The sequence below is a fragment of the Grammomys surdaster genome, unplaced genomic scaffold (assembly GCF_004785775.1).
Source record: "Grammomys surdaster isolate TR1022 unplaced genomic scaffold, NIH_TR_1.0 125231, whole genome shotgun sequence".
Taxonomy (NCBI): domain Eukaryota; kingdom Metazoa; phylum Chordata; class Mammalia; order Rodentia; family Muridae; genus Grammomys; species Grammomys surdaster.
Window position 1 is genome coordinate 235,339 of NW_021620120.1, and position 26,756 is coordinate 262,094.

General features: G+C 46.7%; 2 protein-coding genes and 1 non-coding gene across 6 annotated transcripts in view; 1 reads left to right on the plus strand and 2 right to left on the minus strand.

Annotated features, from left to right (window-relative positions):
* Positions 1-26,756, minus strand: part of LOC114637200 (E3 ubiquitin-protein ligase TRIM39) — a 158,775-nt gene that overhangs the window by 124,469 nt on the left and 7,550 nt on the right. The gene's annotated exons all lie outside the window — the stretch shown is intronic.
* On the plus strand, positions 631-26,127 carry Trim26 (tripartite motif containing 26). Of its 4 annotated transcripts, none has more exons than XM_028785414.1 (10): positions 631-748; positions 979-1,050; positions 16,876-17,374; positions 17,478-17,573; positions 18,779-19,009; positions 20,818-20,835; positions 22,904-22,926; positions 23,357-23,472; positions 23,708-23,740; positions 24,117-26,127. In XM_028785414.1, exons 3-10 carry the CDS (start codon positions 16,937-16,939, stop codon positions 24,797-24,799), a joined length of 1,638 nt encoding a protein of 545 aa, XP_028641247.1. In that variant the 5' UTR covers positions 631-748; positions 979-1,050; positions 16,876-16,936; the 3' UTR covers positions 24,800-26,127. The 4 variants fall into 4 exon arrangements, with proteins under 4 accessions (XP_028641247.1, XP_028641250.1, XP_028641249.1 ...); XM_028785415.1 differs by having other exon boundaries at positions 658-748; positions 946-1,050; XM_028785417.1 differs by lacking the exon at positions 20,818-20,835.
* LOC114637265 lies at positions 7,142-7,273 on the minus strand. Its single transcript, XR_003713740.1, has one exon. It is a non-coding gene; the product is annotated as a small nucleolar RNA SNORA51 (small nucleolar RNA).

The window sequence follows — 26,756 nt, forward strand, 5'->3', positions numbered from 1 at the left end:
TAGAGGACAACCTGAATGGACGTTCCCGAAATGAGATTCGAACGCCAGTCGTCTGGTTTGGTGACAAGCGCCTTTACCTGCTGAACTATCACTGTGGTGTAGGTGGGGTGGGGTGGGGGTAGTGTGTGTGTGTGTGTGTGTGTGTGTGTTCTGTACAGCAGGAACAGAACCTGCCTTGTGTAAGGAAGGCTATTTATCAAAAATGCCTCATCCTAGCCAGGAGCTTCGAAAATGGTAATATTTGCAATGGATCCTGGAAATACTTGATAGACTGAAGTCTGGTCTGGTCTTAGTTACAGGCAGGCCCTGAGGAGGAAACCCCATCTAAACCAGCCCTTGCAGACACCCCAGGAGTCAGGGAGTCAGAAATGGGGTCTCGAAAGCTAGGGAGCTCCTGTACCCTAACCCACAAGAGGCCTCGCTCGACCTCAGCAGCTGGAAGACAACCGTGACGCACTGGCCGCTTCCGATTTCACTTTCCTTTTCTCGGGCCCGGCCGCTTCACCTCTTTGGCCGCGGCCTGGGGATTTGCCCAGTGATCAGTGACGTCAAGCAGTCTGACGTTCCCATTGGAGGATGGAGTTCATCAAGAGCCAATCCCAGGGCTGGTCCCAGAGAAATCTCGGCGGAGGGCACGGAGCGCCGGGAGTCTGCTGGGCGGGGAGGCTGTGTTGCCGGCTTCTTGCTGAGGAGCTACCCCCGGAGCAGCTCCGCAGAGAGGAGTGACCGGGCCCGGAGCGGGGCGCGGGTGAGTGCTGTCTGCACTGGTGAGAAGCGGGGGAGCAGCCGCCGTACAACCCGGGTGGGGACAGCGAAGGCGGCCGCGGGCCCTAGGCAGGGCTAACCAGGCCCGGGCGCGCGGGACGGCGAGCTCGCGTGAGCGCCGCGTCCTCAGCTCGCCTCTGGGCCTCTCGCTCTGAGCTCGCTGCGTTTCTTCCTCTTCAGGTCCAACCCAGACTTAACTTCAGTCTCTTCTAGTCTCCAGAGCCAGAAGTGAGCGGGACCCGGATGACGTTCCACCTGGCAGCTTGGAGCCCTGCTTGACCAGAGGCAGGTCTTATATTTATGCATCTGTTTATTTATTACTTATTTATCGTCAGAGTAAACTGGCTTAGCAAGTTGTACCAGGAGCTGTGCGTTATCTCTGATGATTTACTGCCTAATTAGCTTAGGAAAAGAAAGTGTATAAACCTGGCGGTGGTGGCGCACGCCTTTACGCCCAGTGCTTGGGAAGCAAAGGCCAGTCTGGTCTACAGACTCAATGAATTGTACGATAGCCGGGCCTGTCTCGATCATCCCCTTTGCCCCCTCCCCCCCCCCAAAAAAAAAGAAAAGAAAAAATTGTATAAATTTAGCTTTGGGAAGTGAATGGGAGGAGACACTTAAAAATTCCCAGTACATTCCAGATTTTTGACAACACAACCATTTGTGCGTGCTTCAAAGAAGGGAAGAATGACATGCGTTCATGCATGCCTGAACCCCTTGTTAGTGAGATGGATTCGTGATGCCTAGAGTATTCCTCCCAAGTTAAAACAAACAAAAAACACATTTTCTAAAAGCAAGCTTTCATTAATGTCTCTAAAATTGCAACTTTTAAATTTAATGACGATGACAAGGACAGGGTGCCTCCATGTATCCAAAATGGTCTGAAACTAACCATGGCAGCCCAGGTTAGCCTCCTGCCTCTTGGGTGCTTGGATTACAGAGATTGCAGGCATCTGCCCGTAGTTGCAATTTTTAATACACTTAATTTTCTGTATAACTCCAAACTGATTTCACATTCGTTAACGTCTTACACATTATAATTGGCCACACCCCATGTTTATCCACCTTTTCCTTTTCACCCAAATTCTTATCCCTCCCATATTCTCATCCAGGTAACTGCAATGCATAGGTTTTTAGATTTGATCGCAGAATTTTCAGAGATACTTATGTAATGGACACCTCAGATAATTAACACAAGAAGAGCCTCAGATAATTAACACAAGAAGAGAAAGGTTTATTTTAGCTCACAGGCTTAGAAGTTACAACACATGATCCATTTGGTACCTGTTGATCTGGGCCTGTGGTGAGGCAGCAAGCACATAGCAGTGCACAGAGGAACAAAACCACTCATGTCATAGCCAGGAAGAATGGAGATGGGATACATCAGCTTCCCACAGCCCCCTTCTATGATGCTATCTCCTAAAGAGTCCCACCTTGCAAACTATGTGCTGTTTTTCAGTAGTGCCAGTGCAAGGAACAAGCCTTTCTCGTGTGGACCTTTGAGGCATATTATGATATAAACACCTGGACATGTGTTTGTATGGTACCCTTCTATTGTATGTCTTACTCTTTTTTTTTTTAATTCACTTTATATCCTGTTCACTCTCCCCCTCCCTCCCTGTCACCCCTTCCCACAATCCTTTCCCCCTCCCCCTTCTCCTCTGAGCAGGTAGGGGATCCTTCTGGGTATCCCCTCCAACTCCCTGCCACTTCAAGTCTTTGAGAGGTGCTTCCTCTCCCACTGAGGCCAGAGATGGCAGCCCAGCTAGAACATATCGCACAGACAGGCATCAGCTTTTGGGATAGTCCCAGATCTAGTTGTTCAGGACCCACATGATGGTCAAGCTACACATCTGCTACAAATGAACCAGGAGGCCTAGGTCCAACCTGTGGATGTTCTTTGGTGGTTCATACTCTGAGAGACACCTCTTAAGATTGGGTTTGTGTGTTAAAAGGATAAGAGTTAGGTTGCCATATTCAGCACACCTCAGTAAGGACTTGAAGCTGTCAAGATTTAGGATGGTACTGACCTGCTCACCCAGCTGATTGTATGTGGATTTTCTACAGTGCCCAATTTTACATTGCAATTTTTTCCCTTTGCATACAGTATTACTTGGAAGGTAATTTTTTTCATCTAAGGAACTAGAGAGTTACAGATTTTAAATTATTCTCTATGGGAAATGTGTCCACTTTGTTAATTTGTAAATCCGTATATTTATATCAGTGTGGACTTGCAGGTATTGATACTTGCAAGATTGGATTACAGTCCAATAGGGCTTTTGTCTTGTTGCTGATATCATTCCAGCTTTGAGTATTGAAAGCTGATTGCCTCCATGTCTCTCCTCTTTTAATGATGCCTTTTGAGCAGTCAAACACCTGTATATACATGACCTTTGAAACTTCAGGCAACTTGACCAAACAATTTCCTTTCTCAAGAGATAAGAAAATATGGGTCTGGAGAGTTGGCTCCAGGATTTCTTGCTTTTTCAGAGGACTTAGGTTCAGTTCTCAGTATCCACATGGCTCGTAACCATCTATAACTCCAGTTCCAGGATATCTAACACCTTCCTCTGAACTCTGCAGACACTGTGTGCCTGTGGTGCACATACATATACAGAAAACACCTCTACACACAAAATTAAAGACTTGAGGAGGAGGTAAGGAGACAGTCTGGCCAGCTGAAATGGTGATTGCCTGTATTCTTAGCACCTGAAAGGCAGAGAGGCAGGCAGATCTCTGTGGGTTTGAGTCTTCTCTGATCTACGTAGTGAGTGGCAGGCTAGCCAAAGATACATGGTGAGACTCTGTCTTAGAAAAAGGAAAAAACAAAACAAAAACCAAAAACTGAAGTGCAAAGGTGGTGGATGACTTGTTACTTGCTACAAAAGATAAGCAAGATTGAGATGGGGTCTATTACTGCAAAATTCTGCAAACCTCAGGTAGAACCTTTTTTGTTTGTTTGTTTTTTGAGACAGGGTTTCTCTGTATAGTCCTGGCTGTCCTGGAACTCACTCTATAGACCAGACTGGTCTCGAACTCAGAAATCTTCCTGCCTCTGCCTCCCAAGTGCTGGGATTAAAAGCATACACCACCACTGCCCAGCCCAGGTAGAACCTTTTAAGTGATGGCTTCTGGGGGTACTTAATGCTCCCAGGATCACAGTGGAAAACACAGGGAGACATTGTAGCAAACAAAAGCTTAGCTTAGCTTAAGAGTGGCCTTTAGGATGAAATAGAATTTGGCCAGATTGATGGAAATGGGATATTAGAACACTGACCTTCCCTGAGTGGGGGGAGGAGAGGAAATCCATTTGTGTGTGTGTGTGCGCGCAAACATCTAATACTCAGATCTTACCACTGAAGCAGATTTATGAAGCTGAGATCTAAGGGTGTTGTGAAAATTAGGAACAGAGATGCCAGTGGGGCTCCAAATCTGGGAGTGGCGTTTTATAAGCGCAGTTCCCTGATTTGGGCCAGCTGCTGGAGATAAAAAGATCACTGAAGTGTATGACTCTTGTTTCCTCATTCTGAGTAGGTGAGAATACCCATCCGCCACACCAAAAAAGAAAATCAATTATACAGCAGTGTGAGAGTGTTATCATAGAAAGACAGAACTAACTGGAATGGAGCAGGGTGGGAAAGGGGGACAGTTTTATTCAAGGCCAAGCTGCGTCTGAGAGAAGAGAATGTACAAGGACAAGGGAGGGGTATGTCACATGAAGGGCCTCTCTTCCTACATTCTTTTTTTTTATTTTATTTTATTTTATTTTTTTTATAAATAATTTATTTATTTTTGAACATGAAATGCTTTTTTATAGCATGTTTCACAAGGGGAGGGGGTAAGAGGGGCCAGATGGTGGAAAAGTACAAAATCTTCTTGGCCCGTGCCTTGAAACATGTCATGGTCTATACGGTACACTGCCTTGAATTATGATCTACCTGCTGTTCTTCAGAAGATATGGTACACTGCTTGAGTTATGGTCTCCCTGCTATTCTTAAGATGATATGGTACACTGCTTTGAGTCTATCTGCAGTTGCTAAGCAGGATCTTGCAGTTGCCAAGCTTCAGAGGACATTGTGCAGGTGGGGAAAGGTGGGGGGTGAGGGTAAGGGCGAGGGTCCTGGCTTCTGGCATCTCCCCCTTCTCTGTTTAGTTAGAGAAGGCATCTTATGATCAATCCCAACTATGTGAATTTTGAATTTGGATGTCTAATTATGGGGGGTCTTAGACAAGTTCACAACCCCAAAACACTGATGTGAGACGAGTCACATCGATGGTCGAAGGTTTTAGGCTGTCACGATGGGCAACGTCAAGGGACTCCGATGTGGGTGAAAGGAGGGTGAGGGCCCTGTCTTAGGCCATTTAGGCTGCACCCACTCCCAGCACCACGCACTCCTTTTCGGCTGCATTGGGTGGGCCCCTGGGAAGTGGACCTACAATAATCCCGTCATTGGGCTAACTCACAGCCATCCTAGTCCCTTGTAAATGTTCAATTTACCAACCATTTGTCAGTTTGGGGTGTAATATTGTCATAAAGGAAGGCTCCCCAATGTTAGCGGCCATATCAAGGGCGGCCTTGGTTTAGGAAAAAGCCAATTTTTGTTGTGGTGATCAAGAGGCCAAGCTCTCTATTGAGAGAAACGGGGGCAAAGCCAGGCATACCAGGAACCCTTCTGGAGGGCGTGGAAGTCTAGCGGTCGACCGTAGGGGGGAGGCAGGGGAGCTGGCAGCTGTGTCAGTCTCCTGCAGAGTCACTTCTGGATCCTCTTCAATTTTCGGCTGATGGTAATGAACTTCAACCGTCTTCTTGATGGCAGCATCAACCTGGTTCCGTGGATGACAGGTCGCGGGTTTTGATCTCTGTCTCGCTTAATCTTGATGTCCTGCGCACATCCTCTCAATGAGGGTCCGTCCAGAGGGGTCCGTTCCTCGAGCCCCACGTCTGGGTGCCACTTGACCCGACTGGCAGGCCCTAGTTATTCGTGGGGGCGAGGAGGACTGCAACCTGCTATTCTTCAGAAGATATGGTACACTGCTTGAGTTATGGTCTCCTTGCTATTCTTCAGATGATATGGTACACTGCTTTGAGTCTATCTGCAGTTTCCAAGCAGGATCTTGCAGTTGCCAAGCTTCAGGGAACCTTGTGCAGCTGGGAAAAGGTAGGGGGTGAGGGTAAGGGTGAGGATCCTGACTTCTGGCCCATCTGGATTAGAACTTCTAATGGCAGGCATCACGGGTGATTCATTTTTGCCTGGGATGCTGCGTGAGTTCAAGCTCCTGGGAGTCCCTGTTTCTCTCGGTTTTCTGGGGTTGAGTACGGAGCTGCCGCCTGCGACCTACTCTATGCTCGGGCCCAAACCGGAAGTCTCTTCCTACATTCTTAACTATGGAGTACTAGGCAAGGTCGATCAGGATTTGGGGCTGAATGCCCTGCCTTTTGTGTTTTGAAGCAAGAAAATAACAGTGAGACCCACATTAGAAAGGTTAATTCCCTTCAGAGCTCTGTAGGAGAAAGGCCACCTGTGGTGACTATTCTTGGGTGGCAGCCTGACTATATCTGGAATGAACTACCATCCTGAAATGGAGGGCATACCTGTGAGAGATTTTTCTGTTTTGAAGAGGGTTAATCTACTTGTAGTGCATACCTTTGAGATAGAAGGCGCACACAACTTTGATCCAGGTTTTAAGTCTGGAAGACACAGACCTTTGGATCTTGAGGCGGGAAAACATACCTTTAATGTGAGCCATACCTTCTGCTGGAAGTTTATATAAGGACACCCAGCCTTGTGGGATTAATCAACGACTAGATTCTTGGACTTTCCGTTCACAGCAAGCACGTTGTTGGATTAGCGGGACTGCAGCCTGTAAGTCATTCCATTAAATTGTGTGTGTGTGTGTGTGTGTGTGTGTGTGTGTGTGTCTTTCTGTTGACTCTAGGGAATCCTAATACACCACCTCTCATCAAATATGTGATGCTTCAGTTTCTTTATATATCCTTAGCTTATGTTGCACACGGAAGAGTATTTCACCAGTTAAATGATATATGTCACTGATTACATATAGAGATAGAGTGTCATAGATGTCTCAACTTTGATGAAAAACAGAAATTCCCTATTAGCTTGCTGAGATGCCTCCACCCACTATATGAATAGTTAGAATTTCCTTACTTCATGGATAGATGTTGAGTTCCCTGGCTCCATTTGTGGGTATTTACTTATTTTTGAGACAGAGTCTCACTCGATCCCTGTCTGACCTAGAACACTTAGTAGACCAAGCTGGCCTTGAACTCAGACATTCACTTTCCTCTGCCCCTCACATTCCCCCCTCCCCCAAAGCTGGGATTAAAGTTGCATGCTGCTGTACCATACCCAGCCCCTAAGGTCTCCCCTTTCACAAGCCATACTTGGTACAGTAGCCTGGGCTGAGATGTCCATGGGGTAGGTTTACTCTGCCCCCTTTCTATACAGACAGAATAAGAATACAACCTGTTGTTAAGCATGTGGAAGCTGCCATTTGTGGTTTCAGGAACACTGGTTTAGGTCGGTATTCTGGTACCCACTTGTAATCCCTCACTCAGGAGATAGAGAAAGAAGAATAAGAGTCTTAAGTCAGCCTTGATTACATAGCAAGTTTGAGGCTAGCCTAGAATAGGTGATACCTTGTTCTACAACAGCAAATCCCCACTACATCTGATGAACTGGTCCTTTCTTACCTGATAGCCAGTTTGTCAGAAATAAGCGTTACACCCCTCCCCACACACCTCCACTCTCCTTTCTGCTTCAACTATTTCAGTCATCTTTATTCTGCTTTGTGTGGTGTTAATAATAGCTAATAATAGCCGGGCAGTGGTGCAGTGGTGGCGCATGCCTTTAATCCCAGCACTTGGGAGGCAGAGGAAGGTGGATTTCTGAGTCTGAGGCCAGCCTGGTCTACAGAGTGAGTTCCAGGACAGCCAGGGCTACACAGAGAAATCCTGTCTTGAAAAACCAAAAAAAGAAATAATAATAATAATAGCAATGGCTTTATACTGCACATTAAATATGCTGGTATATCTGCTGAACCTTACTTTCGGTCTTGTGAATGGCTTTGTAACTCACACCTTTATTTCTTTACGATAATACAGAAGCTCGGGAAAATCAAGACTCTAGCCTCGTGCTGAACAACAGGGTAGCCGAGGCTGTGTGAAAATCCTAGGTGGCTCGCTAGGGCTCTTTGGTGCAGGCTTTGATTGACTGCAGAGGATAGTAGAAGATGAAGCTTGTGTTCCCTACTCAGAGTATGAGGAGTCACAGGAGTTGTGATGTCCCAGAGCAGGCTAAAGGTCTACGGTGTTTAAAGGTTGTCCTCTGTCTGTCTGCTTGTGTTGCAAGACCTGTCTCAGTCGGTTGACTGATGGATTTTTTTTTTTCCGTCAATTGTGTATTTCAGCCCAGTAACTTCATCTTGGTATCAGTTTGGTCCCCCTCCCCTCTAAAAAAAAAAAAAAAAAAAAAAGGACAAAAAAACAGGTGACAGACAGGTCCAAGCTGGTGGAGCAGAAAGAAGGTTTATTGGCTCATAGAACTGACAGGTTTAAGGGTGGGGCTAGCTTTGGGCATAAGATTTGAAAAAGTGCTGACAAAATATGCTTTTTCCCCCCTTCATCTCCTCTAGTTGGTTTATTCTCAAGAGATTAACCATCTGCTTAGCGGGATGATTGCACCAGGAGCTACAAAACAAGTGACTTCACCTCTTTAAAGTTCCCAAGGGTCAGGCAGTGGTGGCGCACACCTTTAATCCCAGCACTTAGGAGGCAGAGACAGGCAGATTTCTGAGTTTGAGGCCAGCCTGGTCTACAGAGTGAATTCCAGGACAGCCAGGGCTACACAGAGAAACCCTGTCTCGAAAGAACAAAAAAAAAAGAAAAAAGAAAAAAAAAGTTCCCAAGGAACCAAAAGAATTTCTCCTCTTTCCCTGCTATGTCACTTTGTGACTGATTGCAATGGACTTGTGTTTTTTCCCTGGACCAAAAGATATGGGTTATTAATATACCTAAGATTGATACTTTTGCTTCACCCTGGAACTGAGGGAGAACTCCGCCATAAGCATGGACTCCCCAAAAACAAACCAAAGAGAAAGTTACCACACGGAAAAAAAAAAAAAAGAATGAAGGTCGTAGGCGCCTCCGATCACCAGTGGGTAAACCACATTTGCTAGAGAGTCAAAAAGCACAGTATCTTCCCCATCTTTGAATACCTTGCTCAGTGATTGGTTTGCTCTCCTGCTGTTTGCTTTGCCTCTTTTTGCATTATGCGCACATGATGAGATTCCGTTTTCTTTTCTCCAATTTGGCTAAGTTCGTAAAGCTGGTAGTGAGTCTGTGGACCTGGTTGGTGGGAATGTACATTACTGCAGCTGCTTTGGAAACAGCTCGGCTCATTCTAGTAAAATCGAGAGTCCATGTGCCTGTATGTGTACGTAGGGTCACAGGGGCTGTGTTTGTCATGTCTAAGCTTAACCCAGATGGCCATCAGAGGTAGGAACAGTAAATAATTACAGTCACAGAGCAGCAGTGACATGAGCAAAACAAGCATAGTCACGTGAGTGAAACTCATTGCATGTTAGAAAAAAAAAATCACCGACATGTTACTTTAAAAAAAAAAAAAAAAAGGAAAATTTCACATTGTGATCCCATGCTTCGAAATGAAAAAAAATATCAGGGTGTGCCGGTGGCAGGGGAGGGGGGCTCTACACACTGTTTATAGATGCATACCTAGGTCTAAAGCTAAAGAAAGGTGAAGGGGGGAAAAGGGGGGGAGATCATCACCATTATAATAAGTAAATTCCACCACAGCCCTCTTTTCACCTAGTTCCTGAACTTAACGTGGGATGAACCCTGTATACTCTTGACCGGATGATGGAGACACACTGTCTGCTCTCCCATGGTCGGGAGTTGTCAGAGGGGATAGTGTTCAGCCGAGAACTCCGGCAGGAAAAGGAGTCATAGTGCAAACGGATGGTAGTGAGCGGGGTTTGGTTTGAGGCAGAGTTGAAGGTAGGAGTGACAGGAAATGAGCTGGGAGATAGGACTAGACCTGGATTAACAGCTGGAGGCTCCGGGGGTTGGGGAGAGGGCAGGGAAGGGAAAGAGTCTTGACTTTATTCCCGGGGTGCCATTAAGCCATTCCTGGAGTTTTAACCAGTAATCGCATTGGCACTTTATTCTAGGCTGAGTATGTTTGAGGGACAAGAAAGAGGATAGCTGAAGTATCTGGTGCAGCGCCAACAGAGGAGAAAAGTTGAAGAGAAGCCCTTCCAGGCTTATAGTTCCTGATGTTGGATCTTAGTGCTGCAGTCACTAGACAGATGTCAGTTTTAAATTTCAAGGAATGTTCTTTTGTTCTCTCTTTAACCTCAGTTAACCTGAAACGTAGTAGACCCTCAATAAATCATGCTTAAACCCTCAGTGGTTTCCCAGGACTGTTAGGATGAAACTCAGAATTCTTTATCTGACTAAGCTGGGCCAGAGAAAACGGTACAAGGTCAGGGGAGAAAAGGGGGAGTGTAGGGAGTCATTATTTTTGTTACTGTTTTGAGACAGGTCTTGCTGTGTAACCCAGGTTAACCTTGAATGTGTGCCAGTCCTCTTGCCTAAGCCTCCCAAGTGCTGGGATTACAGATGTGTGCCACCACACTTGGCTAGAATCCATAATGCTTAAGCTGTGTGTGTGGGACCACAGTCACCAGGATTCCTACGACAGCCATACTCAGCCAAAGCCATAATTAGGGCTACAATATTGAGAATACCATCCTTGGTAGCGAGGAGGGGTGTAGCCATTTCTGTGGTTCATATAGCTCGATCACCTGTGTTTTGGCCTGAAGGTTTGTTAGAAGACTCTCTCCAGGTTTGTTAGTGATCGCTGGCTGAAGTTTATTTCTGGAAGACTACTGATTTTAGATGAGAAATAGGCCTTAACCTGTACCCTGTGGGCAGTTAGGTGGAGGTCTCACAGGACACAGAGCCTTAAGCTAAGTATTCTGGGATGGCTGAAAGAAGGGGCTCCTGTTGGGAGGCCAGGGACGTGCCCTGAGGTTCAGGCTGTAAATCTGCTTGCTTCTTGGGGTGTTAGAGTTCATATTTGGGGATTCATTGTCTTCTAGAATCCCTCTGTGGGTTTAGGAGTTTAAGGAAGTGGGGAGTGAAATACTAGATATAGAGCAGAAGCCACAGGAAAGAATTTAGCACCTAGAGCAAAAATTGTAGCTGTGATCACTGTTTCTAGGGGCTTATCAGGATGACCCAAATATCTGAGCCAACTTCCCTGCTATAGCCCAAAGTCATTTTCATGTCTGAAGCCTACTTCCTTGTTCTAGCCTAAAATTTAGATTCCTGCCTGAAATTACTTCTTTGTTCTAGCCTAATGTCAGATTCCTGCCTGAAGCCCAACTCCTTGTCCTTGGCCAAAGTCAGATTCCTGCCAAGCAGCTCATTGCTTGTTCTTTGACTGTGTTTAATTGTCGAGCCTTGTTCCTTGACTATTTGCGTCTATTGTATTGCTAGTTCCTCAACCTAGAACTGACCTTAATACTTTCATGTAATTAAAATGGCATAAAAGCAAAAAAGAGGAGGGGGGATGGGGTAGGGGGTTTTTAGGGAAGGGAAATGGGGAAAGGCATCTGAAATGTAAATAAATAAAATACCTATTTTTTTTTTTTAAAGTGCAGGGCCAGAGCTTGGATACACAGGTGAGAGCATTAGCGTAGGTGTCTGCCTCAGAGGTGTGGACCTTCATGACACTTCAGAGCGTTTGCAGCTCACGGTGATTCTCACAGCCAAGAATCATGCCCAGAAACCACTGTGTTGCCAGAAATGGCAGTGTCACCCCGCCCCCAACCAGTTTGTTGTAGGTTAGGTGTTTATGAGAACCTCAGCTTTCTAAGGGAGAGGTGGTTTCAGGATAAAGGGAGACTCAGCAAAGGATAGTAAGTATCCCCAATTCTGAGTGGCAGGATACGGCAGAGCTCCCTGCTCCTGTGGAATTGTAGCTGGTTTCTGGCTTACCCGAGGGCCTGAAATCTGCTGCCTCCCGGGTGTGTGACTTAAGGCACAACATAATTAATATGCAGTCATTTCCTGTCTGTTCAGAACACTCATCTGAGTGAAGGGAGTGGTGGTGAGCTGCTCCAATTGGCTTTTCTGCTGCTGTAATAAAACTTTCTGACCAGAAAGAACTTGAAGAGCAAGAAACTTACTTTAGCTTACATTTCCAGGTCGCAGCCCAGCACTGAGAGAAGTCAGTGCAGGAATGCAAGAATTTAAAGGAACATAATTTACTAGCTCAGCTGCACAGCCCAAGACTGCCTGCCTAGTGATGGTACTGCCCATGGTGGGTGGCGCCCTCCCGCTGAAAAGATGGAAGGGGACCAGTGATGGAAAGGCATGTCTCAGCAGGCCCATGCCAAGGCATCTCTTCCCCCTGAGGGACCAGCCACCCAACGGTATAGCATAGAATAGAGTTTATCCAGGACATAGGGAGGGGAGCCAGGAGAGTAGTAGAGGCAGAGAGAGAGAGAGGGGTGAGGAGGGGTAGAGGACAGAGAGCAGAGGAGTCAGGCCATGACCACATGGAGAGAGGGGGAAGGGAAGGGGGAGGGGCGAGGGGACAGAGGGAACCTGCAGGCGAGGTAGTAAGGGGAGCAAGAGAGAGAGGAGGGGGCAGGTAGTCCCTTTTATAATGGGCAGGCTTACCCAGTTGTTGCCAGGTAACTGTGGGGAGGAGCATACCTGGCTGCTGCCAGGTAACTGTGGAGGTGGAGTTTAGACAGAATACTAACACCCGCATCAACAAACAATTAAGACAGTGCCTCACAGAGATGCCCGTGTTTTATTGAGGCAGTTCTCCAATTGAGGTTCCATCTTTCAGGTGACTCTAGATTCTGTTAGAATGCCAGTAAGAAACAAGACCTGGACTGATCACTTCTGATGACTTCATGGCTGTGCCTGAGCCAAGGAGGATAATGGTTTTATCCTTTAGGAACTTGTGGAGATGATTGGAGAGAACAAGGGTCAGGTGTGTAAGAAGATAGGAGATCGTGGTACAGGGAATGTACTTTTTAGAATCCAGCAGAGGTACACACCTGTGATCCCAGTACTCAGGAGGCAAAGGCAGGAGGTTAGAATGTTCAAGACCAGCCTGAACTGCTTAGTCTTGGCTCTGCCTCATCAAACAAAACACTAGTTTTGTGGAAGGCCTGACAGAATAGGTTTGGGATAATGGTGTGGATTGCTTTGCCCTCTCTGTCTCCTCTCTCTCCGTCACCCCCCACCCCACCGTCCCCCAGCATTTTTCTTCCTAATTCCACACACAAGCTTGAGTTCCTTCCATCCATGGAAAGCAAAAAGCGCTATCTAACTGGAATGCTTCCTGTTATCGCTCTCTTTCTTAAAGAGTTATTTATTTTATCTATATGAATACACTGTAGCTGTTTTCAGACACACCAAAAGAGAGCACCGGATCCCAATTACAGAAGGTTGTGAGCCACCATGTGGCTGCTGGGAATTGAACTCGGGACCTCTGGAAGAACAGCTAGTGCTCTTAACCACTGAGCCATCTCTCTAACCCACATCCTAGTATCTCTTAGTGAAGACTAGAATGTTTTCAACCAAATCTGAAGAATACACTCCCCTTTCTTGTTGTCACCTCTGCTCAGTTTACCTGGTTTCAGGCCCATTTTACAGTGTGCTGGGGAGAGAAGAGTGGGGTGATTGGAAGTTTGGGCACCTGGACTGTTTCCTGGCCCTGTGTCCTTTATCATCATGGTTAACAGAATCAATCCTCAGTTTCCTCAGAAGAGTATCCTGAGTGTGAATTCACCTGGTTATTGGATTCTAGAGCCTGAACTTTGACAAAGCCTGAATTGTTCAAGCTTTTGAGTTTATACCTCTGGTCTTACAAATAACATGTTCAAGGTGAGTCTTGGCAGCCAGGCAGTGGGGTTGGACTGTCAAGTTATGGTGACTCAGAAACAAAAGACTCTGTACAGTTAGGCTTTGGTTTTTCTAAACCCACTCATTATTTCAGTACACGTGTTAGACAAGGTTTTAAATACTCCGGTTTCAACAGTTTGGGTGGTTACAGACCCTTTTAGTGTAACAGAAAAGAAAACCATAACCTTTGTTTCCCCAAATTTTTCTCTTTTTTTGTACAGTTTTGTGAAACCATTTGAATGTAAATCATAGTTTTGAAACTCTAAGAATAGTAGCATCTGCTGCTGAAAAGCAGGGGTTTTCATGTAGTCTCAGTGTGTGCCATTAAGAATGTCTCCATTTGCTGGGCGGTGGTGGCGCACGCCTTTAATCCCAGCACTTGGGAGGCAGAGGCAGGCGGATTTCTGAGTTCGAGAGTTCGAGGCTACCCTGGTCTACAGAGTGAGTTCCAGATCAGCCAGGGCTACACAAAGAAACCCTGTCTGGAAAAAAAACAAAAACAAAAACAAAAAAACAAAAAAAAAAAATAAAAAAAGAATGTCTCCATTTAAATTGTTCTTGATAGTCCCTGAAGTGTTATTATAACTACCTTTTAAAAGCCAGAATCAGGATAGATTTTATCTTTTTGTTCCTGCTTATCACTGTGAATTTTTTTGTAATTTTACTGTTCTTGTGCGCGCTCTCTCTCTCTCTCTCTCTCTCTCTCTCTCTCTCGCTCTCGCTCTCTCTCGCTCTCTCTCGCTCTCTCTCGCTCTCTCTCTCTCTCTCTCTCTCTCTCTCTCTCTGTGTGTCTGTGTGTGTGTGTGTGTACATGCAACTTGCCAGGAATTGGTTCTCTCCTACCACGTGAGTTATAGTCATCTAACTCAAGTCGTCAGGCTTGGCAGATGCCTTGATCCCCAGGCTATCACGCTATCCCTACCCTGGGGTTTTTGAAAGACCAATTGGTCTGTGACTATGGGTGCCCCAAATTCTGAATCTGATTATTTCCTCACTGTGTGGTTTAACTTGGTGCTATTAACACATTCTCTGTGATAACTTTATATATATATATACATATATATATATATATATATATATACGTATATATATATATATATACATATATATATAGTGTGTGTGTCTGTGTGTGTGTGTGTCTGTGTTTTAAATTGCCTATGTTCTCTATAAACTGGAAGTTAAATCTAAAGTTTTTATCAAGTTCAATCAGGTCAAACATTTTTTGACAAATAAACTTCATAGGTGATAGTTTTTGTTTTTTTTTAACTTTGCTTCTTTCGGGGGAGGGCCGTATTTTAAATGCTTGCATGTCGTCTGTGTGCTTTGTGTCTGAAGAGGCCGGAAGAGGTCATCCCGTCCTCTAGAGCTGGAGTTATATATATAACCAGTTGTGGGCTGCTGAATGGGTGCTAGAAATACAAACCTGGGTCCTCTGGAAGAGCAGTGAGTACTCTTTTAACTGCTGAGCCATCTCTCTAACCTCCGGTGATGGTGCTTAACTCATAAGGTTCCCCCTCAGGAATCCTGTGCCAGATTGGCTGGCTTGGTTACTTGGTTAAGGTGACCACTGGATCTCTCCTTCATCAAGGCACATTAGGAAATAATCCACTGTGGCATTGTGGGGACTACTCCAAGCCTTTCACCTAATGGCTTTGATTTCTGTTGATGGATGTTTGTATTGTTATACTGGCAGTTGCAGAAGGGTTATATTTTCTCCCCACTCCCTTTGTTCCCTGAAGATCTCTTAATTCTAAACCATACTAGTCAGGAGCTCTTTGAGCTATGACTTAGTATCTAATTTCGTTAACTCTGCTCCACATATTAGCCAGTGATCTTCTGTAAGCCCTGCAGAGTTGACAATAATATACTGTATGTGTACATAGTAATTTTTATTCAACTTAAATCTAAAGACCCACCAGATCCAGCATGAGCTGGTTTAATGTGGGTGCCTAGTGGCAAAGGCGTCATATTTTATGAGAAAGAGGAATAGTAGCTGAACTTTATCCTAGGGAATTATAAGTTCTGTCCTTAAAACTCCTTGCTTCTCTCCAGCATGGAAACAAAAACAACAAAAAGCTGGCCTGGCTTTTAAACTTCCAAGCCATTCTGCAACCCACAGCTTCTGGCCCACAGGCACCCCACAGTTTCGTTTCCTTTCCTGTTTTCAAACTCAGCAATGTGTTAAATCGAGAACACTGGGTCGGACATTTTCCTTAAGAGCAAACCGAGAGATTAGATCAGACACCCTTAACACTTCTTCCAACATTCCCGGGACTTGATACTTCTTCATTTGCCAGTTCAATTTCATTCCAAGTTGGTATATACTTTTTTTTTTTATTATTCATTACATCTTTTGAAAAGTCACACATGTCTAAACCAAGGGTCTTTTGGTACATAGTCTCAGAAGCATAATTCCTCACCTGCAAAGCACTTTTATATATTTCCACATTAGATCTTTTAAGGAATCAGCATTGTATTTCTTTTCCTTGGGCTTTATAGGCTGCAGTTTTATGTCTGTGTATTTACCGTCACCATTAACAGAGTCCACTGAGCTCCATTGATGGACTCCCATGGTAAATGTCAGTGATAGTGTACTGTTCCAGCATTGCAAAACGCTACATGGTTACCTTCCTCGAGTCCATAGCAGAGCCACCTCCCCGTCCAGTGTGGGCATTGTGTGCCATAAGGTGGGGCAGGACCCTGCATTCTTGATACCGCTTTCAGTTTCAGCTCTTAGATCTCATCCAGTGGCTGAGGATCCAGGGCTCTGGGTTCTTTCCTGGATCTCCTCCCAGAAACCAGGTCTATGCCTAGTGTTTCCAACAGAATTCTCTTATGTAACCTGTTTAGAAGCAAGCCCCTGTCGGCGTCTCTCTTTCTCCATTTTATGGATGGATAAACTGAGACTCAGAGTACTCAAGTAAGCTTTCTGTTGTCACGGGCAGGAAGAAGGCCCGAGCTGCAAAGGTTGATAGGAACAGCTTTTCTTTGGTGAGCTTCTGTGTCCCTAGAATGGCCATACCCGCATAGCCCAGGGCAGCCACAGAGGAATCTTCCCCTCCTGGCTTCCCTTGTGATTTTAGCTTGAACAATTCACAGGGGTACCATTCTTCTCCTTTTGCTGAGTTTACTCTTGATTTCAGGTCTAGTCTCTGAGGAAGAAAGATCCTACCAGGGATCAGAGACTCCCAAGCTAAGGGTGCAATGGCAGTGTCAGCCCCCTTGAGGAGCCTGGAGGAGGAGGTGACCTGTTCTATCTGCCTGGATTACCTGCGGGACCCAGTGACCATCGACTGTGGCCACGTCTTCTGCCGCAGCTGCACAAGTGATATCCGCCCCATATCGGGGAACCGCCCAGTCTGCCCGCTCTGCAAGAAGCCCTTTAAGAAGGAGAACATCCGGCCCGTGTGGCAGCTAGCAAGTCTGGTAGAGAACATTGAACGGCTGAAGGTGGACAATGGCAGGCAGCCAGGAGAGCTGGCCCGAGAGCCACAGGACATGAAGTTGTGTGAGCGGCACCAGGAAAAGCTACACTACTACTGTGAAGATGATGGTAAACTGTTGTGCGTGATGTGCCGTGAGTCCCGGGAGCACCGTCCCCACACTGCAGTCCTGGTGGAGAAGGCTGCCCTGCCTCACAGAGTAAGTCCTCTCAGGGCCTGAGAGGGAGGAGAGTTATGTCTGATGTCCCTCTTACCACAGCTCAGGACACTCATCTCTCTCTCCACTGCTTATCTTTCCTTAGGAGAAAATTCTGAACCACTTGAACACCCTGAGGAGAGACAGAGACAAAATTCAGGGCTTTCAGGCCAAGGGAGAAGCTGATATTCTGGCTGCAATGGTACGTGGAAATCAGAGCCAAGCTACGTGTTTGAAGGGAGGGGCCTGGCACATGGGAAATGTTTCTAGGAGAACTTTGAAAGTATGGTTGTTAGGTTGGCTTTAGGCCAACGGGGGATTAACCAAGGATAGGGTAGGTTGGCCTGCTGTGTCCCTTGCAAACGCAGGCTGTCCATGTGGGCCTGCTATGTGTCTCAGACTTTGGGCCTGATTTCTCATGTGATAGGCATCACTGTCTGGCAGCTGTGGCTATTCTGTGAGGGGACTGGGGAACCTGATTTTGTGCTCTCTAAAAGTGAGGGAAGGTGTGATTTCCCATGTAGAGGGCAGCAGGGCGTATTGGGGAGGGGGTACTGGCTTCAGGGTAGAGACTAAGAAGAAAGGGACGAGAAAAGGCCTGAGCAGCTCTGAGCAGGCTCTGATTGAGGCTGCCTAGTAAGACTCAGGCCCACTATGTGCAGTAAAGATTGGCAGTGTATTGTGTACTCTTGATTAGATAGGTCAGGGGAGATGGCTGATAAGGGAGGTCCAGTTCTGGGGAGTGTGTGTGTTGGGAAAATGGGCAGTGGAGGGATTCTTAGGTCAGGCCTATCAGTGTGTAGCCAGGCTGTGAAAGACAAAGCTAGAGAGAGCACAAGTCCACAAAATACCTCTAGATCCTGGTTTACATGGACACCCTCACTTACCTAGGGGGATTGAGGACTCAGGCAGTTCCAACCTACAGGACAGGATGTGATCCCTGAGTCTTCACATTCCAGCCTCACCAAGGAAGCAGGGTGGAGTCCCACTTGGAGGGATAGGGTACACTTAATAGGTTACACAGAGTAATGGGGGTGCCTAAGGGGGGCTGATTGAGTTTGAACTTTATCCTGCAAACAGAGATCCCTGAAAGAGACAACACGTATTATCGAGAAGGGTGGCATGTCATTAGTGGGATACACAGGCTATCTTTCATTGTCCCAAGACATACTGGTCACCTAGAATAGATGGTGACAGAGCAGTCAGGCAGAGATGGCTTTGAGAACAGTGAAGGGACTGGACTGATTGACAAGTCTCAAGGAGAAGAGGGTGGAGCAGGAGCAGGAGCATCCCAGTGACTCCTCCTACTGAAGGACTAGGATTCACAAGCAGGAGTCATCAGGGGATTGAGCGGGCACCAGTTCCTAGAGGTATCACACACAAGCACCCTGTCCCCTACCTTTACAGACGAAGCTGCAGGAACAGAGGCAATACATTGTGGCGGAATTTAAGCAGGGCCACCAGTTTCTAAAGAAGCGGGAGCAGCACCTGCTAGACCAGCTGGCCACCCTGGAGCAGCTACTCACCGAGGGCAGGGAGAAGTTCAAGACACGGGGCGTCAGTGAGCTTGACCGGTTGACTCTGGTCATCTCCGAGCTGGAGGGCAAGGCACGACAGCCAGCTGCAGAGCTAATGCAGGTGAGGGTCTATGGGCTCAGGTGGGAGACGGGGCCTACCACTTTTATGTGGCCTTTGAAGAAGTTACTCCTCCTAGGCTCTCAGTTTTACAGTGTAAAATATGGGTAAGTGAGTTTTACCCTCCTTGTTTACTCCAGAGTCCACATGAGTTTAAATATAAAATAATCACTCTCTACAAAAAGTATCTAGAAATGCTTAAAGTGCCGCAGAACCGAAGGTCTTTGTTGCCGCCCTTCCTCAGCATGAGACCTCTGTTGAGCCCTCTTTGTAACAAGGCAGATATTTGCTGTTTTTTTGAGACAGTCTTACTATGTCATACCGTCTGTCCTCAAATTAAAGACAGTCCTGTCTCAGCCTTCTGAGTGCTGGGGTTATAGATGCACACCCCCATGCTTGACTAAGGCAGGCACCTATTCCATAGGTGCCTTATATGGTTCTGGAGATGGTCCGAGCTGTGGCTGTCAGGATCCAAGGTGCAGTGAAGAGGAGGGAGGGCAAGTGAAGAAGATAGATGGGAGGTTTCCTCTGGACCATAGAGTGTCAACCTGCAGAACAGTGACTGAGGGGTGTTTCAGGACACAAAGCAAGAGCAGAGCTGTTTGGATGGACTGACAAGCTTCTTCCCTGTACTTTCCAGAGGAATCACCACCCTTAGCATTCCACCAAAAAAAGGGGAGGGCTAGACCTTCCCTCCATATAAACCAGGAGAAGGGCCATCTGCTGGTTTCCTCTGACCCCCCTGGTTTGACGTCAGAAATGAACCTTTCTTCCGTCAGAGGAGATGCAAAGGTCTCTAGGGAATAGGGTTCCAGACCAATAAGAGGACTGGCTGGCCCAGACCCTGGGGCAGATTAGGAACGAGGTCCAACTCAAAGCTGGTATCTTCTCCCAGGCATTGCCTCTTCTCTAGATTTTTTTGCTCAGACTCTGGGTCATGTGTCTCCTCTCCCTCGCCCCGTTTCTTTCTTCTGCTTCAAGGAGAGCATCAGATTTTTCCAACAGCCCTTCCATGTGTGAATGTGAGTTGTGAGTGGTGCAGCTGAGAGTGCTGAGGTTTGTCACCAGTATGTCTGTCCCCTGATGTACCCTGGGAATAGCTACTATGCAGAGGCCCCAGTCTGTACCTGAGGGCTCTGCCCCCATAGCTGCTGTGATGAGGAGTCCTGAAGAGAGAAAATCTGCTTAAAACCACTACACAGGGGGGCTGGAGAGATGGCTCAGTGGTTAAGAGCACTGACTGCACTTCCAGAGGTCCTGAGTTCAAATCCCAGCAACCACACGGTGGCTCACAACCATCTGTAATGAGATCTGATGCCCTCTTCTGGTGTCTGAAGACAGCTACAGTGTATTCATATATAATAAATAAATAAATCTTAAAAAAAAAAAAAAACACTACACAGAATGCTGACGTTAGCAGATTTTGTCTGTATTCAGGTTTCCCTGGAGCAAAGCTCCTGAACCTTATTTATTATATGTAAGTACACTGTAGCTTCAGACACCCCATAAGAGGGCATAAGATCTCATTACGGATGGTTGTAAGCCACCATGTGGTTGCTGAGATTTGAACTCATGACCTCCAGAAGAACAGTCTGTGCTCTCAACTGCTGAAGGAGTCCTTAACAGCCACAGTTTGATGACTTGTGTTTGCTTTCTAAATTGTACCTCTCTGAGAAGCCACCCTGCTCCCTGCCCCAACCCCCTTTACCCTACTGATTTCTGTAGCACACCCGCCACTTACTAACATGGTGTGGTATTAGTAATCATTTTCATGTTGATTTTTTACTCTCTTGTCTGCTTTCCTCTGCTAGGATGCCTGCTCTACACAGGTAGGGATTTTTCTTTTTTTATTGCTACCTCTAGCTTCTAGATCAGTGCCTGCCTAGCACAAGGAATCACTTAGCAAAGGTTTGCGGAATGAGTGAAAAGAAGACCAAATCAGTCAACACAGAACTGTGGAGGTTTCAGACTCACCAGAAAATCCTTTCACAAGATGCCACTGTGCGCTGTGTTCTTGGCACATGCCTTTCCCTCATGCAGACAGCATCTTTCTCCTGCACAAGAGGCTTTTCCTCAGTGATCCTTGGCTCCAAAACAGTCATGGGATGCTTAGGTTCTCTCGTGCCCCCCACTGCCATCTCCAAATCCCTGGTCCACGGTGACCTCCAGGATGACCTCCCCTGTTTCCTATTACCTCCTGCCACCATCCGCCAAGGAGCGGCCAAGTGACTGGGTTTCAGCTAGTTGCTGCTCAATTGTGCATCTAGAGCAGAAGTCCTTTCTGCTTTCCAGCAGTTCAGAGGTGAGAGTTCAGAGGTGAGAGTTCAGAGGTGAGGATCTAGAGATCCTTGAGGTCATCCAGGAGCTGGCTTATTTCTAGCTGGCTATCTAGTCTTGGGAATATTGTTCTTGGCCATGAGATTTGAGTCTGGCTCATCACTCTGTTCAATCTTCAGCCAATGAGAAGAAAGCAACTAGAAAGCATTTTTTTTTTTTTTAAGGCCAAGACTGAGAAGTCTTGGATTTTTTTTCCCCTTCCTGCATCCCATTGTAATTTAGTCATGTGACCAGACTTGGTTGTAGGGGATGTGGTAAATACTAATTTCTACCCCCTCCCCGACCCCTTCCCTTCTCCCTCTCACTCCAGCCCAAAGGTTTTTTTATTTATTGTATGTAAGTACAGTGTAGCTGTCTTCAGACATCCTATAAGAGGGCATCAGATCTCATTACGGATGGTTGTGAGCCACCATGTGGTTGCTGGGATTTGAACTCATGACCTCCGGAAGAGCAGACAGTGCTCTTAACTGCCGAGCCATCTCTCCAGCCCGAAATACTAATTTTTTGACTACATGTCAGGCCAGAGCTTAGGGAGTTTAGTATTATAAAGACAGGGAGAAGTTGTCCTTTGATCTTTGCATACATTGTGGTATACCACTCATGTGCACACACAAATGTTTACAAGTGGGTAGTGGGGGTGGGTGCTGGGGATACTTGCTTTTCATTCCACTGTGAGTGGAGTAAAATTCACCATTACCACATCCTATCTGGTGAGAGCTGGCCCTGCCTTATCTCTAAGCTAGGGCTTTCTCATTCTTCAAACCTGAGCTTAAGTGTCTCCTTGGAGAGGCCAGGTCACTTGTCACCTCTGGCCATTTCTGACCTTATTTTATGTTGTTTATTTTATATGTATGGGTGTTTCTACCTGAATGTATGTATGTACATAGCACCACTTGCATGCTGGTGCCTGTGGAAGCCAGAAGAAAGCATTGGATTTCCTGGAACTGGAATTATAGATGAGCTGCCATGTGGGTGCCTGTAATCAAACCTGGGTCCTCCAGAAGAGCAGCCAGTGCTCCTAACCACTGAGCCATCTCTCCAGCCCGTTTGTTTGTTTGTTTGTTTGTTTTATTTAATGCCCCACTAGACTCTTAGTTTTCTAGGGGAGGGGAACTATGAGTGCTTTGTTTGCTTTTGTGTGCCTCTGTTACATGGTATTGACTGTAGACACTAACTGTAGACACTGTGTGTGCCTGCCTCTTATATAGTACTAACTGTGTAGACTCAGTTTGTGCCTGCCTCTTATATGGTACTAACTGTAGACACTGTGTGTGCCTGCCTCTTATATAGTACTAACTGTGTAGACTCAGTGTGTGCCTGCCTGTTACATGGTATTGACTGTAAACACAGTATGTACCTGCCTCTTATATGGTACTGACTGTGTAGACTCAGTGTGTGCCTGCCTTTTATATGGTACTGACTGTAGATGCAGTATGTACCTGCCTCTTATATGGTACTGACTGTGTAGACACATTGTGTGCCTGCCTGTTACATGGTACTGAATGTGTACATGCAGTTTTACTTAATTCACTTTGGTGCCTGTGTTTTCTTCCCTTGCAGGACACCAAGGACTTCGCCAACAAGTAAGAGTTTCATTTGTTGTTCTTCATTCTCCTTCTCCTCCCACTTCATGGCTGTGGTCCACGTAAACAGTGGCAGTGTAGGGTGCCAATGCCACAGCAGCTCTTGTTTCATCCCATGGCTTTTAAGAAAGAGGGCAGTCTTTGAGGATTAGAGATTGCTGTCTCCCAACACGATCTCCGAAGTCCAGCTGGGCTCACGGTCTTCACCTGAGCACAGCAAGAGAGTAAAAGCCTGGCTTGGCGGACAGACCGCTCGCTTGTGAAATCTGCTCTCAGTCTTATGTCCTGGTTCACGTCGTGTCTTTGCCAGTTTTCCTGTCCTTGATTAAGGATAATCAGATCTTCCCTGCTCATCTTGTAATTGTCACAAACACTGGCGTAAAAGCAAGAAGAGCCAAGTGACAGGTGGTTGTGTCTGTCGATCTTTCAGGTACCCACGGAAGAAGTTCTGGATTGGGAAAGCCATCCCTCACATGGTTAAAAGAAAGGCAGGAGAATTCTCAGATAAACTTCTTTCTCTGCAGCGAGGCCTGAGGCAGTTCCAGGGTAAGCATTGGGGAAAAGCACCAGATCGGAGGTCAGTCCGCCACACTGGGAGGTTTCCTGGCTTTTGCCCCCCATATTTTCCAATCTCAGCCTTCCAAGGAGCTCTGGCTTCTGAATCTTTTTTTTCCTTGAGATCTCCAGTAGAGCCTTGTCCCAGAACTAATACCAAGTAAGAAATGAGTTTGCTGGGTCTGCAAGTCATTTCTTTTTTTTTTTTTTTTTTTCCCCTCCATAGGCAAGCTGCTTAGAGACTTGGAGTACAAGACGGGTGAGTGAACAGAAGGTCGTTCCCATTTTACCCTGTGGAATCATCACTGGAATTGCCCACAGGTGGCCCCACCCCCTGACATTATTTCACACCTGTCTCCTGTGTAGTCTGCAGTATTGCTGAGCCTTTGAGGTCACAGGTCACACACCGTAAGGTCCTTCTTTGAGAGCAAACAGCAGTAGCAGCCCCAAGCCAGAGATCATCCTGCCCAGACCTATGCTGTGTGTACCATGTACCTCAGGGACATGGTTCACAGAGACCAGGCTATAAGCAGTGCTCTTTGAACTGCACAGTGAGGCAGTACTGATGCTATGGAGACTAGTCACCCCTTCTCAGCCCCACCACTGACACTGTTACTTCCTCCCTTGTCCCATAGTAAGCGTCACCCTGGACCCACTGTCGGCCAGTGGATACCTTCAGCTTTCAGAGGACTGGAAGTGCGTGACCTATACCAGCCAGTACCAGAGTGACTGCCTGCTCCCCCAGCAGTTTGACTGTGAGCCAGGAGTGTTGGGCACTAAGGGCTTTACCTGGGGAAAGGTATACTGGGAAGTAGAGTTAGAGAGAGAAGGCTGGTCAGAGGATGAAGAGGATGGGGAGGAGGAAGAAGAAGGGGAAGAGGAAGAAGAAGATGAGGAGGTTGGCTATGGGGACGGATATGAAGACTGGGAAACAGATGAGGAAGATGAATCACTGGGAGAAGAGGAAGAGGAGGAAGAAGAGGAGGAGGAGGAAGTTCAGGAAAGCTGCATGGTGGGAGTGGCCAAAGACACTGTGAAGAGGAAAGGGGACCTCTCCTTGCGGCCAGAGGATGGTGTGTGGGCCCTTCGCCTCTCTCCATCAGGCATCTGGGCCAACACGAACCCAGAGGCCCAGCTCTTCCCACTGCTGCGGCCCCGGAGAGTGGGTATCGCCCTGGATTATGAAGGGGGCACTGTGACATTCACCAATGCGGAGACCCAGGAACTCATCTATACCTTCACGACCACCTTCAGCCGGCGCCTGGTTCCCTTCCTGTGGCTCAAGTGGCCAGGAACACGCCTTCTGCTGAGACCCTGAACTCCAGAACCTGCCTGGGTTACCCTACAGAAACTTTACTTCTCTGAGATTCCAGGACTCTGAGATGAAGAAGGATTGCCTGGATCCCACACCTATGGAAACTTCACTTCTCTGGGATCCCAAGACTATGTAATGGAGGAAGGTTCCTGGCCAGAACACTAGGAGGAGAGAGAGGAGGGACATCACATCCACTGACACCCATCTCCTCACCACCATGGCCAAAGCCTCTCCCAGGACTGTCGCTCTATCCGTATATCTTACTCAGCTTCTTGTTTCCTCTGAGGTTTCCTGCTCTGAAGACCAAATGACTCCCTCTTTCCTGAACACCCGTTTGTCTTGGCTCTGTGCTCTCTGTTGAGAAGGGGCAGCAGCAGCAGCAGCAGCGTTTTCTGTTCCAGATGTTAGCCAGTGCCCACGGGAAGACCTTCAATGACGTCTGAAGCCATTTTGCTATCCTCAAATTTGAGGTTCCCCTTGCCCAAAACCACTCTGTTGCCTCTCTTTCCCGGCATCTTAAAATCACTTTTCCTACCCCGCCAGAGTTAAATACGTGAAGATGCAAGAATGGACGTAGTCAAGTTTCCAAGGCCATGTAGGCTTATGTCCAGGAGTACTGGTAGAATCGTCTCCTGGTGTGGCTACCAAAGCTTATAGCCTCCAAACCCAGACCTGAGTAGATAGGACTCCCCAGGGACATCTGTGTCTCAGAGAGCATCTAGGTACTATGACTCAGTAACTGGTCAATAAATTACCTCTGCAGAGTAGTCCTTGTGAAGGGAGTTTTTAAAAACCCCAACATCTTGCTCTTGACCCCACTCAAAAAGTCAAAACCTCGTTGCTGGCACTACGGAGTGTCCAGATTCACTTTCCTAGGAGATAGATTGGGGAAGGGGAGAACAGGCCATGAGGAATATAGAGAACCTCTCCCCTAGGTCTTACTATGAAGAAAGGGCCTAAAGTATCTCCCTGCTGACCCAGCTGTTGCCCACAGTTGAACACGAGCCCCAGCTTAGCCAAAATGATGCCCTCCTTTTTATCCCTAAACATTCCAGATTTCCTCTGCCTGTGCAAGTGTTAGCACCTCTTAGCTCTTGACAGACTGTTCCCAGACACTGGATCTTGGTGGCTTCAGAGTTACCACACCGTCTCGAGACTGAACACTTCGTATGCATCACATGCTGCCTGAGTCACTAGTACATACACGGTGGCTCCCTCACCACTCTAAGTTCCCAGAGTTAATCATCATCTCTTCTCCTTTCCTTAATTTCCGATGTCTTTATTACTAAATAAACTACACGATCTTCTCAGTGGCCAGAAATCTCAAGACAGTCACCTGGTGCTGTCTCTATATTTTTATCTTGATGCCTACTGGGGTGAACTAGAACCTGAGCCCCATTGATTGTTCCCTCTGTGGACAGCCTTTAAATCCCCTTTTGTCATTAAACTGGGGGTTCTGGATCTTTTCCCTCTGAGGCATGTAGCCCAGCTAGCCTAAGCCTCTTGTAGCCGAAGGTGACCTTAAACTTCCTTTCTCTACCTTCTAAGGTCTGAAATTTCAGGAAGGTGCCAGTATGCCTGGTTTCATACGGTGCTGGGAACTGAACCGAGGGTCTCTCGAATCCTGGGCAAGCACTCACCCAGGTGACATCCCAAGCCCTGGTCCTATTTCTGGGCCCTGTGTCTCCTCTCCTGACTTAACTGTGGTTTTGTCACACATCATTTAATATCTTCTGAGATGAATTTGGAAGTTGAATTTTTAAAATCTTCCGTATCTGGAAATGTTTATCTCACTTGTACACTTAAAGGAGTCTTCAAAGTAATTTTTCCTTGGGAATGTCAGGATTGCTCTACTGCCTTAAGCTCCTGACTTTCAGAATCCCCATGGAGCTCTCTGCCTCATATTTCTCAGTAGCTTGTTTCTGTTTTATAGAGGGGTTTGGGCATCTTACCTGTATCC

What these genes read in the sequence shown, in the direction of transcription:
- Trim26 (XM_028785414.1), top strand. Translation starts at nt 16,937, where the DNA reads ATGGCAGTGTCAGCCCCCTTGAGGAGCCTGGAGGAGGAGGTGACCTGT. An exon ending in AGGCTGCCCTGCCTCACAGA is followed by an intron (nt 17,375 to 17,477) that starts GTAAGTCCTCTC and finishes ATCTTTCCTTAG; the next exon opens with GAGAAAATTCTGAACCACTT. An exon ending in ACCAAGGACTTCGCCAACAA is followed by an intron (nt 22,927 to 23,356) that starts GTAAGAGTTTCA and finishes TCGATCTTTCAG; the next exon opens with GTACCCACGGAAGAAGTTCT.